Source organism: Pelophylax lessonae (genome assembly GCF_965119305.1).
Source record: "Pelophylax lessonae genome assembly, chromosome: 8".
NCBI classification, from domain to species: domain Eukaryota; kingdom Metazoa; phylum Chordata; class Amphibia; order Anura; family Ranidae; genus Pelophylax; species Pelophylax lessonae.
Window position 1 is genome coordinate 192,435,267 of NC_138775.1, and position 13,555 is coordinate 192,448,821.

General features: G+C 40.6%; 2 protein-coding genes across 3 annotated transcripts in view; one reads left to right on the forward strand and one right to left on the reverse strand.

The window, feature by feature from the left end:
• The window catches only part of BCAR3 (BCAR3 adaptor protein, NSP family member), a 185,793-nt gene that overhangs the window by 129,378 nt on the left and 42,860 nt on the right, over window positions 1-13,555 (forward strand). The gene's annotated exons all lie outside the window — the stretch shown is intronic.
• On the reverse strand, window positions 5,372-5,915 carry LOC309561056 (ferritin heavy chain, oocyte isoform-like; the record flags this gene model as incomplete). The annotated part of the gene is made up of 1 exon (XM_082264779.1): window positions 5,372-5,915. The coding sequence occupies one exon, from the start codon at window positions 5,913-5,915 to the stop codon at window positions 5,385-5,387; it is 531 nt and encodes a 176-aa protein (XP_082120905.1). The 3' UTR covers window positions 5,372-5,384.

A 13,555-nucleotide genomic window follows, 5' to 3' on the forward strand; every position in this document is an offset into this window, starting at 1 on the left:
CTGTTAGCAGCTGATCCTCTAATGATTAGTGATGGGTGAGCCTGCTGAGGTTATCAAGGGTTCAGTAAGTCTTGCTTAAGATTTGGTAAACCCAAACTTTATTGTGAATTTCTTTTAACGTCTATGGGGGTGTATCTTTTTGAATTCTGGACCTTTTTTTAGGGCTACTATCCCCTGAAGTCTCAGGAAGCTGCCAGAAGAGACTTGTATCAGTGCAAAAAACATACCTTACAACAGGGAAGCATCTTTTCATGCGACTTTGTAAATATACAAATCCTTTGAGCACCATGCTTGGTGGGGGAGCCTTAAAGCTATGCATAATGTTACTGAACAGAACGATTTCACAGACAGTCTCACCAAAATGGTTCACTGCCACCATACTGTATGTTTGGCTTTGGAATAGATTTTTTCTCTTTTAAATTTAGCCTTGCTTACATGGAGCAGCACCACCAGTATTTTTACCCCAACAGTGCCCCCCCCCCCCAGGCTGCAAGGGTTAAAGTAGAGGTCTGGGCTAGAACGAACTATGCTTAAAACCGCTCCAACCCACCTTCTAGCTCCTATACTAACTACCCTGTAAAAGGAAGAGGCATATACTTACCTATACTCAGAATGTCTGGTCCAGCTGGGTAATCTCCCCAGCAGCTGGCTTCAGTGGAGAGGAGACGTGTCCCAGAAGATTGCGGGGAGTAGGGGGAGAGGAGAACTTCCGTTTGGGGCACCGCGGCGCTCCAAGCAGAAGTGGGAGTGGGGTACGTGTCAAAGCTAGGTACCCGCCCCCCCTAAAAAAAAAAAATGACATGTCAAATGTGGCAAGTCAGGGGGTCAGGAGTACTTAAAGCAGACTTTAAGTCAACTTTAGGTGGAACTCCTCTTTAAGTGCTGCAACTTAGGAGCCCAGGATCCTCTACAACCACTATAGCTCCACAATGTAGTCAGATCTAGTCCTTGCTTTATTTATGCTTTTAGGCTTTTTAAGGTGGTTGCCATCCCTCCAATAAAAAAAAGGAGTAGAATTAACATTTTTGATTGTGTTGTCTGAGTAACTAGATTCACTGAACTCCTTTCTTATAAAAATTATTTGTGGGTTTACTAGACTTCGCAGTATGTCTTACCCATTAAACATTTTACAGGGTTCAATACATGTATCTCCAATTCATAGACTTCCACATTCCCCCCTAAAACCATAGAAATAGTTTAATTTTTCCAAGCAGTGGAATTCAGCCCTTTAACAGTCTTCTGCAGTCAATACAAAGTTCAAATATTCTAACCATCTCCAACGTTTTCTAAGGGAGTTTAATTAAGATTTACAGAGATATAAATCTGTTCTTCTCTGTTGGACCTAGCATACCATTCATGCAGTTTCCCATGTCATTTGCCCTGAGACTTCAGAGGTCAACCACTAAAAAATTGTAAATTAAAGCTGCATTGTCTGCCATAGAGGAATGTCCTTTTGAAATATAGCCATGATACTGATTTAAATTAAGATGATTTTAAAAATGCTATTGCTTTGACTGATGTGTGAGATTTTTCAGAATGGCTGCTGGTGCAGTGGACTTAAAGCCGAGTTCCGGCCACAAAATCGACATAATCGATTTTGTGGCCATCCGCTTGCTTTTCGTTACCTGAAAAGGGAATGGATAGTTACGATTTTTTTTTTTTACTTACCTTGTTATTGTGGAAAAATATACTCACCTTTCTTCCACTTCCTCCCTCGGCGGCCGCGGCCCGCGTTGTCACTTCCGGTTTGCAATGATTCCTGGGAGCTGAACGTCATCGCTCCCAGGAATCAATGCGACGGCACCGGCCCCACTCGTCACTTCCGGTGCGGCGCCGCATTACCTGCTAAACAGCTTCGGGGCATGCCCAGAAGCTGTGGAGGAATGCGGCGCCGCACCGGAAGTGACGAGCGGGGCCGGTGCAGGCGCATTCTGGGAGAAGAGGACGCGGAAGAGGATCGCGCTGGCTTCAGCTGCCCACATCTGAGATGGCAATGCTGGAGAAGAAATTTTAAAGGTAAGTATTTCTTCTTGCAGGTAAGTGCGACCTGGGACAGTGCAGAGGCTATCCATTGTGGAATGTACTAGCCCTGACTGTCCCGGGGGTATTTTTATTGAAAAAAATTTTTCATGGCCGGAACTCCGCTTTAAAGTGGAAGTAAACCGTCCTATAGTTTTCAAGTAAGGAAGCTGCCATCTTGGCCGTTGTTTGATCTTCAACTGCTATGATGCTGCATATGTGATCAGTTATGATACCAGCCATTGTATGGTTTGACAGTTTGGTTGAGAGCACTACCAATGGGAGTGTTACATTTCCGGCACGTGCCGGAAATGTAACTGTTTTTTCAAACTGTTAAATTAATGGGTTTACTTCCTCTTTAAGATGATGACTCTAATGACTGAGAGCAGGTGAGCTATAAAGATTCATGGAAAGCATTTTAAATACAAGGGGTTTGACCCATACAGGTACTGTTCTAAGGAGTAAAAGTGGCTCTGTGTCCTGCTATTCTTTCCCTTGTCTTGGTGAATAGAGATCTCATTTTCAATGGAAAAATGGGGTACCTTCTCAATATTCCTCTTTAAATTCCTTATACTCCTCCTCCCTACTTACCTGGCTGTCTTTGGCACTAATACTGTTTGAGCAACTGATCTAGAACATGCATACCACATATGAAGCCTGAACTCCTGACATAATAGGCACACAATAAACATTTTTAGGTAAAGTTAGGCAATGGCAGTCTACCTATTTGTTACATAAGAGGTTTCCTTTAAACACCATCACAAGCTTTCTTAAGGTTTATCATTGTGGCCCTGACTTTGTCTCGTTCATAAGTTTGCACTTTGCCCTATCTTTTAGTCACTAGAATCACATCCTTGATGGTAGACAGTGGTATACAGTATACATATTTTTTGTCGTTGCAAACATCTATTAGCTTTGATTAAAAAAAATGGTCTTAGCATAGCAGCATGCAAAAACAGGCTATTTATCTAAGGACCTATCGACCAAACTCATCAACAGAGATACCAATAAATTAGCCACCACTTTATCTTTGAGTATGTTAAAGAAGTAGGGTCCACCCAGCTGTTTCTGTCAGAGTTTTAATGTCCCCATTTTAATCAAAACTAGCCTTGCACATCTAAATCAGAAAATGTTGAAGGTTGTACACAAATCTTACCACTACTACCACATATGTGCTTCCCTTAGAAAATTAACATTGACCAAAAAGGTTTAATCACGTTTGCCACAAAGCCATGTTCAAATCCTCCACACAAGATCTACATCTTGCCCTGAAGAGGTATCCTTCCTCTAAAAAGGGCTTTCAAAGTTCTGTTGTAACATCTGTATACATGCTTGAGGGGAATCCGCACTTAAGCGTTTTTTATATACGTAACTTCAGATTACTAGTATAGGCCTTCAGTCAGGGCTATTTTCTGAGGGTAGTATGTGTGGCATTCACTGACCTAGTTCATCTATATCTAATAAAGCAGGACTGAGATGCAGAATTGATGTATAGCCAAGCACAACTCAGTTGTATCCTACTGTACAGAAAGTTAGATGGTCTGTTTTTTTATTAGTCCCTAGTATATGCTCTAAACATTTTTCTGCATGGAACAGAAAAACCCTATATAAGCAATACTGAATCCAAGCACCCTCCAAAATAAGGACAGTCTTAAAACACCCCATTCTAAAATGTAAAAACAAGTTTAACCACTTAAGGTTAAGGACCATGCCTATTTCTGACACTTGTTAAGAGTTAAAAGCAGTATTATATATATATATATATATATATATATATATATATATATATATATATATATATTATTTTTTTTTTTTTTTTTTTAGCAGAGACCCTAGAGAATAAAATGGAGATCATTGAAATACTTTGTCACAGCGTATTTGCGCAGCGGTCTTACAAACGTTACAAATTTATTTATTTTTTTAAATACACTTTTTGAATTTAAAAATAAGAAAACAGTAAATTTGGCCCAATTTTTTTCTGTATTGTGAAAGATAATGTTACGCCGAGTAAATAAGTACCAAACATGTCATGCTTCAAAATTGCGCACACTCGTTGAATGGCGACAAACTTTGGTACATAAAAATCTCCATAGGAGACGCATTAAAAACTTTCTACAGGTTGCCAGTTCAGAGGTACAGAGGAGGTCTATGGCTAGAATTATTGCTCTTGCTCTAACGATCGCAGCAATACCTCACATGTGTGGTTTGAACACCAATTACGTATGTGGGCGCGACTTGCATATGCGTTCACCTTTGCTTTTCTTATTTATTTTACCTTTTTAGTTTGTTTTTTTTTACACTGTTTCTTTAAAAAAGTTTTTTTTTAATCACTTTTATTCCTATTACAAGAAATGTAAACCTATCTTGTAATAGAAAAAAGCAGGACAGGTCCTCTTTAATGTTAGATCTGGGGTCAAGAAGACCTCAGATCTCACATCTACCCTTAAAAGCAAGAAAAAAAAATGGGCCCTTTAAAACCGTTTGGCGGAAGCGACTTACGATGTCGCTCCGGTCCTCTAAGGCCATAGAGTCAAGTGGGGGCCATCTTGCCCTCACTCGACTTCCTGCCTGAGACTGCAATGGACCGGATCATTTTACCCGCTCCGACGGCTCCAGTAAGTGGCGAAAACGACCAGGAAGCTGCGGGGGGGGGGGGGGGCACCTCTCCCGCCGCCCATAAAAGTGATTCTGTGGTGATTCCGCCACTGGGACCACTTTCATGTGAAAGAGGACCGCCGGCCGTGTAAGAAAATATCAGGGTTATGGCAGCTATCTGCTGCCATAACACTGATAATAAACGTTAAATACCAGCGTAAAACTGCAGCGGTAGTTAATAGTTTTACATAATGCAGCAACATCCACACACACACACACAGTAAACCAAACATTAGATTTATTCTTCTAAAGCAAATAAACTTTTGCAAATTGGTACTGACTAGTATTCCAATGTTTCTCTTCTCCCTCACTCAACTAATGTGACCCCAATACTTATGGAATGGGGCATGGTAGGGTCAAACAAGGATGCTATGCAGATGACTGACATCCTTCTTATCAACGGATGATGTCATTGGTCGTTAGGATGCTGGCAGCAAGAAGGTTGTTAAGGTGCACAATGAAAACCTGTAGCTTTGTGTAACTGAAAGGCAGGTTGCATCCACATGCCAACTTGTATACAATTGTTGGGCAATTTTTAGGTATTTTGCCAACACACTCTGGTTTAAAAAGGCTGCCCTAGAGTACAGTTATCCAAACAGACATCGTGACCATTAGAGAATGCCTTGTCCAATTTTATTAGTGTCAAAAATATAGCAGAGAAACGGAACTAAATGTTTCACAAATAAAGAGGGCAGGAAGCAGGACAAAGCTCAGTCATGGGATTCTCCCAGTGTGTGTTTGTCAAAGAGATATACAGCCTTGCCATTTTGTGGGGCTCCCATCCTGTGCAGGTTGGTCACATGATCACCAACCTCCTTTACTGATTTCACTTGCTCATCCAAGTAATGGGTTTCCAAGTCACAAAGATGAGGGTCGTTGAGATCTGTAGCCAATTTGTTCAGATCCAAGAGGGACTGGTTGACACTTTTCTCCAGCTGCAGAGCATATTCAAGAGCCTTGAAATCAATGCCCCACTCATCACGATCTGGCTTCTTCACATCCTGCAAAAGTATCCTCCCTCCACGTTGGCTCTGCATCTTCATAAGTTTCTCTGCATGCTCAGGTTCTTCATGGGATTGGTGCAGAGCATATTTGACAAAGTTCCTCAATGCAACATCGTCATGATCAAAGTAATAAGACATAGACAGGTACATGTAGGAGGCATACAGCTCCCCGTTGACTTGCTGGTTGAGGCTGGCCTCACAGTCCTGGTGGAAGTTCTGGCAGACCTGGGAGTCCATGGTGTCCAATGGCAGGTTCAATGCAATCACTGTTGAAGCACCGACCCAGTAATCTCTATTGTGAGCAGGCGGTCGAGTGACAGTGATAAGTTTAACACAGTTACCAAGGAGAGCGGGGGGGAGGGGGGACTGCAGGTAGATTTTGCAGTATGGAGGGGATACAAGTCACACAGACAGTCCTAATGAACAGCTCTAGAATTGGCTTACATGCAGCCTCGATATTGCATTCTGCATATCTTTTTTGGTGTGCTTCAGACGAAAAAGTCATACTTGCTTTGTGCAAAAGCCAGTTTGTGTGAGGGCTCTAATCACACCTGGTTTTATACACCTATTTGATACAATTTCACATTTTTGTTGTATTTTTTTTTTTTTTAAAGCATTAAGAAGAAATTGTACACAAAACTAAAGGAAGGTCATTTTTTTGTTGGTAGACATTATACATAACCCCTGAGAGGGATGTTATCGTTGATATGGATTTCATGCAATTTACTTTTAGTGAAATCATTATCAAGACTCCTTTTATTCGGCTGTCCAGTGTCAGAACTGCTCCTACCAACTGAAATTCTCCCAGTGGAACATTAAATGACAGGGGTATGGCTTAATTTCAGTGTTATTTGGTAGAGGACTCTGTACTTTACAGTGTGACAGAGGTCTCTGCAGTCATTAAAAACAAGTACTGCATTCTAGTTTCATATTTACAGGTATAGAGGACACTTAGCAGGTCAGATTAACCATTATCATAGGAATTACACTAAACTGGGACTGATGACCAGATTTAGCTGGACGAATAAAGTTTTAGGACTTGGAATCCGAACAACCGGACATCCACTGTGTCAGCAGCCCGTCTGCCAGTCTGTGTGTTCAGCTTGGTTGTTGTTTTAGTTGGAGAGTCACAGCTGAGATTCTTTGACCTTTCTATACACTTTAAACATTCCTTAAACTTTCTCAGCATTTAAGCTCCCAGTAGAAAGAATGTTAAATGTCTGTGGCCCTAGAGTTTTCTATGATCTGAGATAGGCACAATAGAGAGCTTTTTATTATAGCATTCATGGAAAGTACAAGCATTTGGTGCCCATGGCATACATGAGACTTTATAACGGCAATAAATACTCTATGCAAATATCTCAACACATTTGTGTGTGTACATGTATGTAGGTGTGTATGGCAATATATGCCATTTATTTAGCTACATTATTTAATTTATTTATTTATTTTTATCTGGAGTCATGTCAATTAAAGACATTAAATAATTGTTTTTCTCATTGACTGATCTTTTATGCGAGACCATTACTTGTAAAAATTCAAGGAGAGGAGTATGGATGGCAATACAGGATAGGTATTTTATTGGGTAAGTCCCCCTTCAAGAAATATTCCTGTTATAGGTGGCATCTGGTGGGCTGAGTCATGATGCACACCTTCCAGAGTCTCATGGGGATAGCAGCTTCTAGATCTCTCTCTACATTCCAGTCCTTGTTGGGTTTTTGCCTACTTGAGACAGTTACTACTGCGCCTGGTACAGGCTTCACAATAAACAACCATTTTCTACGAATATCCACCAGAAAATTATGATTTTAGTGGGTAGAGTGGAAGTTCTCATAATGGCCATCTTCTGTATGTAGACCTGGGAACTGAAGCATCAAACACACCATTGGTGTTCCTAAGAGATATAAGCATACAGTTGGGTCACTTAACTCTCCAGCATCTACAAAAAAAAAAAACTGGACTATCAATATTGGGTGGACTGACCCTTTCAAGGGTAAGGAAACTGAACACAAAATTCTCAGTGAGCGTAGTGCTATAGGTGGAGAAGGTGGGCTACATTAGCTCAGGGTGTTGGGGTAAAACGGGTAAAAAAAACAAATTTGTCTCAGCTTCCTTATCAGTTAAATATCTTTTCAAATCTTTTAGGAATAATCCTATAGTCAACCAAATATCACGTGTTTAGCGCTGTAAAGATAGTAATACAGAATGCATACTTTATATTTTCCTCACATATAGAAATATAGAATAAATTTGGGTGTGTATTTTTAGTGATAAGCTTGTTTTCTCTTTGGGCCAAGACAGAAATTCAATCACTGTGCATTTCACAACACAGTAAACACCCTCTAATCACATTATATGCTGCCTGATGTGAGCCATGTAAGGCTTCAGATGAAAGCACACACATTCTAGTAATGACATAAAAACCCTAAGGGATTGTCCACTGTATACTGCTGTGGCTACATCCTGAATCTCTGCTAAGCATCACTTTACACTGGGACAGGATACTGGAGACCTCTCGGCTACTGTGAGAGTTATCGAGAGTGCACTGGGGAAAATTGTATTACACTGGAGGATGTACGGCACACACCATTATGGACAGTCTGAGGGCCTGGTTATTAATAACAATGCGGAAAATGTAACCCAGTAATTGATCAGCTCTCAGTATAAAATCCTGGGTAACCAAGTTACAGCCTTTTAATGCAAGTTAGAACCATGATGAAGACAACTGATCAAAGTAACTTTTGGGAACCCTTATTTTTTTTATAGTCTTCATTGTTAAAACACCCTGTTAATGGTTCTATACCCAGTACACTGCCTGACCAAACATTTTAATAAGAGGGTTAGCAAAGATAGCCTACATATTTGTCTTCAGATACTCCTTTAACTACATCTTCTACCTGTTCTGTTATTGTGGTTTTGGGGTGGTGCCATGGACACAGTTTATGTGGATCACAGACACCCATACATACAGTACTGTGCAAAAGTTTTAGGCAGGTGTGAAAAAGTTCTTTAAATTTAGAATGCTTTCCGAAATAGAAGTGTTAATAGTTTATTGTTATCAATTAACAAAATGGAAAGTAAATGAACAGAAGAGAGAGCCTTCAAAACAGTGTCAATTCTTTAATTCTCCTAAATGTACTACACTTGCACACAGTGATGGTTTGGCTCCCACAGAGCCCTAATCTCAACATCATCGAATCTGTCTGGGATTACGTGAGGAGACAGAAGGACTTGAGGCAGCCTACATCCCCAGAAGATCTGTGGTTAAAGCAGAGTTCCGGCCTATTTTGCAACTTTAGTGATTCCTGGAGTGCTCACTATGCTGATAAACAATTGGGCATTTTCAATTTGTTTCGGGGGTCCCTTACCTTATTTTCAGGTCATTTTTGATTGTACTTCCTCCTTCTCCCCCCTCTGTGGCCGCAGCCACCGACATCACTTCCGCCTTTGCATTGCATCCTGGGAGCTGTTTGTCATCACTCCCAGGAGGCTGGAATCAAGAAGAACTCCCAGAACACTCCCTGGAATCAGGAAGAAGGATACAGCAGATTACACTGCGGCTTCAGATGCCCACATCCAAGATGGCCGCGCTCAGACAGTGTTTTTAAAAGTAAGATTTTGACTAAAATCCAATACTGTAAACCTTGTAAGTATGAGAATAGCGATTCTGTAAAGGGCGATGGATTAGTATTATAGGGGTATTTTTAGTTAAAAAAGGTATTTGAGGCCGGAACTCCGCTTTAATTTCTCCAAGATGTTTAGAATAGTCTACTAGCTGAGTTTTTTCAAAAACTGTGTTCAAGTGTACCCAGAATTAATGCTGTTTTGAAGGCAAAGGGTGGTCACACCAAACATTGATTTGATTTGTATTTCTCTTATGATCATTTACTTTCCATTTTGTTAATTGATAAAAATAAACTATTAACACTTCTATGAACGCATTCCTAGTTGACAGCATTTTTTCACATGCGCCTAAGACTTTTGCACAGTACTGTACATGTATAAAATACATGCAGTAATAAACTTCCCAAAACAGGCTTTTATTTTTAGAATGGTATTCGTGCTCTAATACAATGTGAAATGTGAATACAGAAAACCATCCTACTAGTGACTACTGTCCTTTCCTTTTAATCCATGCTTACTAGGGGGACTTGGAAGTTAACAAGCCCATCTAATGTAAGGAGTGTAACAGTTTTAGTTTATTAAAGCCCCTTTCACACTTGTATGACCTGAAAGTCACGCAACTTTGTCGCAACATGAAGCAATGCCTGTGTAATCTTGAGGTTAATAGACGTCAAGTCGCATCAAAGTCGGACCAAAGTAGTGCAGGGACTACTTTGAAGATATGAATGGAACTCATTGGAAATCATGGGAAACTACTTGTCATGCGACTTTACAGTCCCAAGTCGCAGGACAAGCCACACAAGTTTGAAAGGGGCCTTAGTAGTACCCACACAAGTGTTTTGTGTGATACATAATTGCATTCCTCGGGCTTTAAGTAGGAAAAACAATCTGCTTTGGCTTTGCAGCAATGTAGAAATGAGTAGTCATCCAGGCTTTAATAACAAGCAGTTGAAGGGGTTTCTTGGTACAAAAGCTAATACAATAGAAAGAATGGAGCATGAAAACATAAAGGTTCAATATAATAAATTAAAAAGCATAGGAGCATTGGGGTTTACTGTAAAAATCAAATATGAATAGAGCTCCGCTTTAAGAATAATGGTGGTGTCATCATAGCCTGCAATGTAGTGTGAATTTCAGTATTGAGCCTTGTAACACCAGGAATGAAATGTTCTTGTGAAGAATTAAGTATGTATTCTGTTCAGTCATTGGCAGCACATCCAAGTACCTGAGTCATCATCAGCTGTTATGAATCAAAAACCTTTAATCTGAGCTGAGCAATGGCACTTGTGGGTAGGATTCTTGGGGACATTGTTCATCCTAGAAATGCCATTTTGCACTTAACGGAATTGCCAAGATGTCTTAGAAGAGTCATGTAATGCATTTTCTTCAAATACTTGTTTTTGTAAGGTAGAATTGCTAAAACAAGAGCAGATGTAATAAATATGAAAAGTTGCATGTTCTTGGAAAAGGGTTCATCCATTTTATTTTAGATGATAGTGGCCCAAAAACACACAATTCGGGTAGGAGCTAGTAACCAAGCAGTTAAAGGCACTGCAGAAGATTTTGGGAAAACAGTCAATTGAGGTGGTCATTGTCCACGTTGCAAATGCCCAGCCCATGACTTACCTATTTTCCCACTTTTCATGAGCAGTGATAAATGTTTGCCATTCACCCAAAAATGAGCCTGTTATTTGTAGGTGGAACTTGATGGGCTGGGTCAACCCCTAGCTTCTTGTATGTCTTTGATTCTCCAGAACTAATATCTTTCTACTATATTTTGTAACAATTTTCATGTCCACCTTGTTGTTCCTACCCACTGTTGCATGTTTCAGCATACAACCCCCACAGGTAAAATGCACTGCTTTTTAGCAGCTAAAGGCCCGTACACACGTACCGATTGTCGGCCGTAAATATTCGGCCAACGTCCGATCGGCCGATTTTCGGCTTGTTAGTATGATGCTTCCGACAACCGACTGCGACTTTTCGGCCGAACAAAATCTGGTGTGCAGGCTATAAAATTTTTGTTGGCCAACAAAGAACGGCCGATTGTTCGTCAGTCAGTACAGATTTCAGCCGACAAAAGCCAGATGAGCAAGACTGGGCATGCTCAGAGAAGAAAAAACACACGGAAAGTTAACCATCACATGACATCACTTCTGAAGTTGGTTGTTGTTGGCCGACAAAATTCGTGTGCAGTCTTGAGCACTTTTCAACCAACACGACAGCACTGGACAAAAGACGGCCGATCGTTCGGCCGACAATCGGTGCGTGTGTACAGGGCTTAAATCTTAGCTGGCAGGAGCAACTCTGCTAATTTTGGATGCATTAAACCACTTGGTGCAAGAGCACCATGCGGTTTCAGTGCGACTGCAATTTAAAAAGGTGCAGGTACAGCGGCCTATTCAAATGAATGGGCTGCTGTGCCCAGGCAAACACGGCACTCACAAAATGGCTAGATGGGAACCTAGTCTAATAAATTCAAAAGGTAGGGTGAGAATCCTTCACAGTGGCCATAGGACATATACAGACTCAGAAACTCAGCACAAATATCTCTGCTATAGAGTCTGCAAGAGATAAAATAAAATGTCAGATGACCTAACTCCCCAGCAACTACCTAAAACTGAAATAATGTTTGGTGGTGGTAATGCTCATGGGATGTATTCATTGCCATGTCTTTGTTTGTATTGGGCAGGGTAAAGATCTCTTAGTTCTGTATATACATGCTGAATTATACCTGTAAACTGCTACAGGTCATTAGATAGAGCAGCATCTGTAACAATGAAGGAAAAATAAAATGGTAATGCAGAATTGTATGGGTCAGTTGATTAGAGTTCATGCGTTTTTTGTTATTGTGATTAGGAGTCAGTCTTTTATGTATTTGGAGTGATTTAGGCCGTAACCAGATTTTTAGCGCCTTAACTGCCAAAGAAAATGAATGTTTTTTTGATTTGTTTTAATAGCTTAAGCTCTTTTTACGAATGAATGAAGGAGAAAAGCACGCCACCAAACGCATTCTGTTGACTTTGTGTACATCAGCAAAACAAACAGTGTTTCTAGGATAGATAAGCGTACCAACGTCATTCGATGGCCAGGTATCTAGGATTTGGCTGTACTAATCCAGAGTAATTTTGAATGCTTAGTAGATGTTGTTAGTGGGGAAAAAAAAGGGCGAAAGCCTTTTACAAGTACTCCTACTCCCTATTGAAAGCAGTATGACATTTCCCTAATGCTAAGGCATCTATGGGTAGTTTTAGAAATCTCTGCAAATCCATGTTACTAATCCTGAACTCCAGGCAAGCAGGGAAATGTGAAGTTCAAATATACACTCACCGGCCACTTTAATAGGTACACCTGTTTAGTTACTTGGTAAAACAAACTGCTAATTAGCCAATCACATGGCAGCAACTCAATGCACTTAGGCATCAAGACGTGGTGAAGATGACTTGCTGAAGTTCAAACATCAGAATGGGGAACAAGCATCAGAATGGGGATAAAAGGGGATTTAAATGACTTTGAAAGTGGCATGGTTGTTGGGGCCAAACGGGCTGGTCTGAGTATTTCAAAAACTGCTGATCTACTAAGATTTTTACGTACAACCATCTCTAGGGTTTACAGAAAATGGCCTGAAAATATCCAGTGAGAGGCAGTTGTGCAGAAGAAAATGCCTTGTTGATGTCAGATGAGGATGGGTAGACTTGTTCGAGTCAGATGGGATACAGCAGCAGAAGACCAACTAGGTGCCACTCCTGTCAGCTGGGAACAGGAAACTGAGGCTGCAATGCACATAGGCTCACTAAAATTGAACAATAGAAGATTGGAAAAACCCTACTTGGTCTGATAAGTCTAGATTTTCAGCTGCAACAATCAAATGGTAGGGTCAGAATTTGGAAATGTGCAGCAACTGTGTGATGTCATCATGTCAATATGTCAAAACCTCTGAAGAATGTTTCCAACACTTTGTTGAATCTATGCCAGGAAGAATTAAGGCGCTTCTAAAGGTACCGTAAATGGTCCAACCCGGTACTAGCAGTGTGTACCTAAAAAAGTGGCAGGTGAGAGTGTATTGAAACGGTTTTACATACAAGGATTGTATTTATTTTTAGTCAATCTTGTGATCACCCATGCCAGACAGGTCAGGTTCCTAGGTTCATGCTTTAGTAGCAACACAATCTGGTCAACAACATGCCTTCAACATAGGACAATGTAGGAGAAGAACCACATTGAGGAACACCTCTATCAGCATTCTCTGTGCC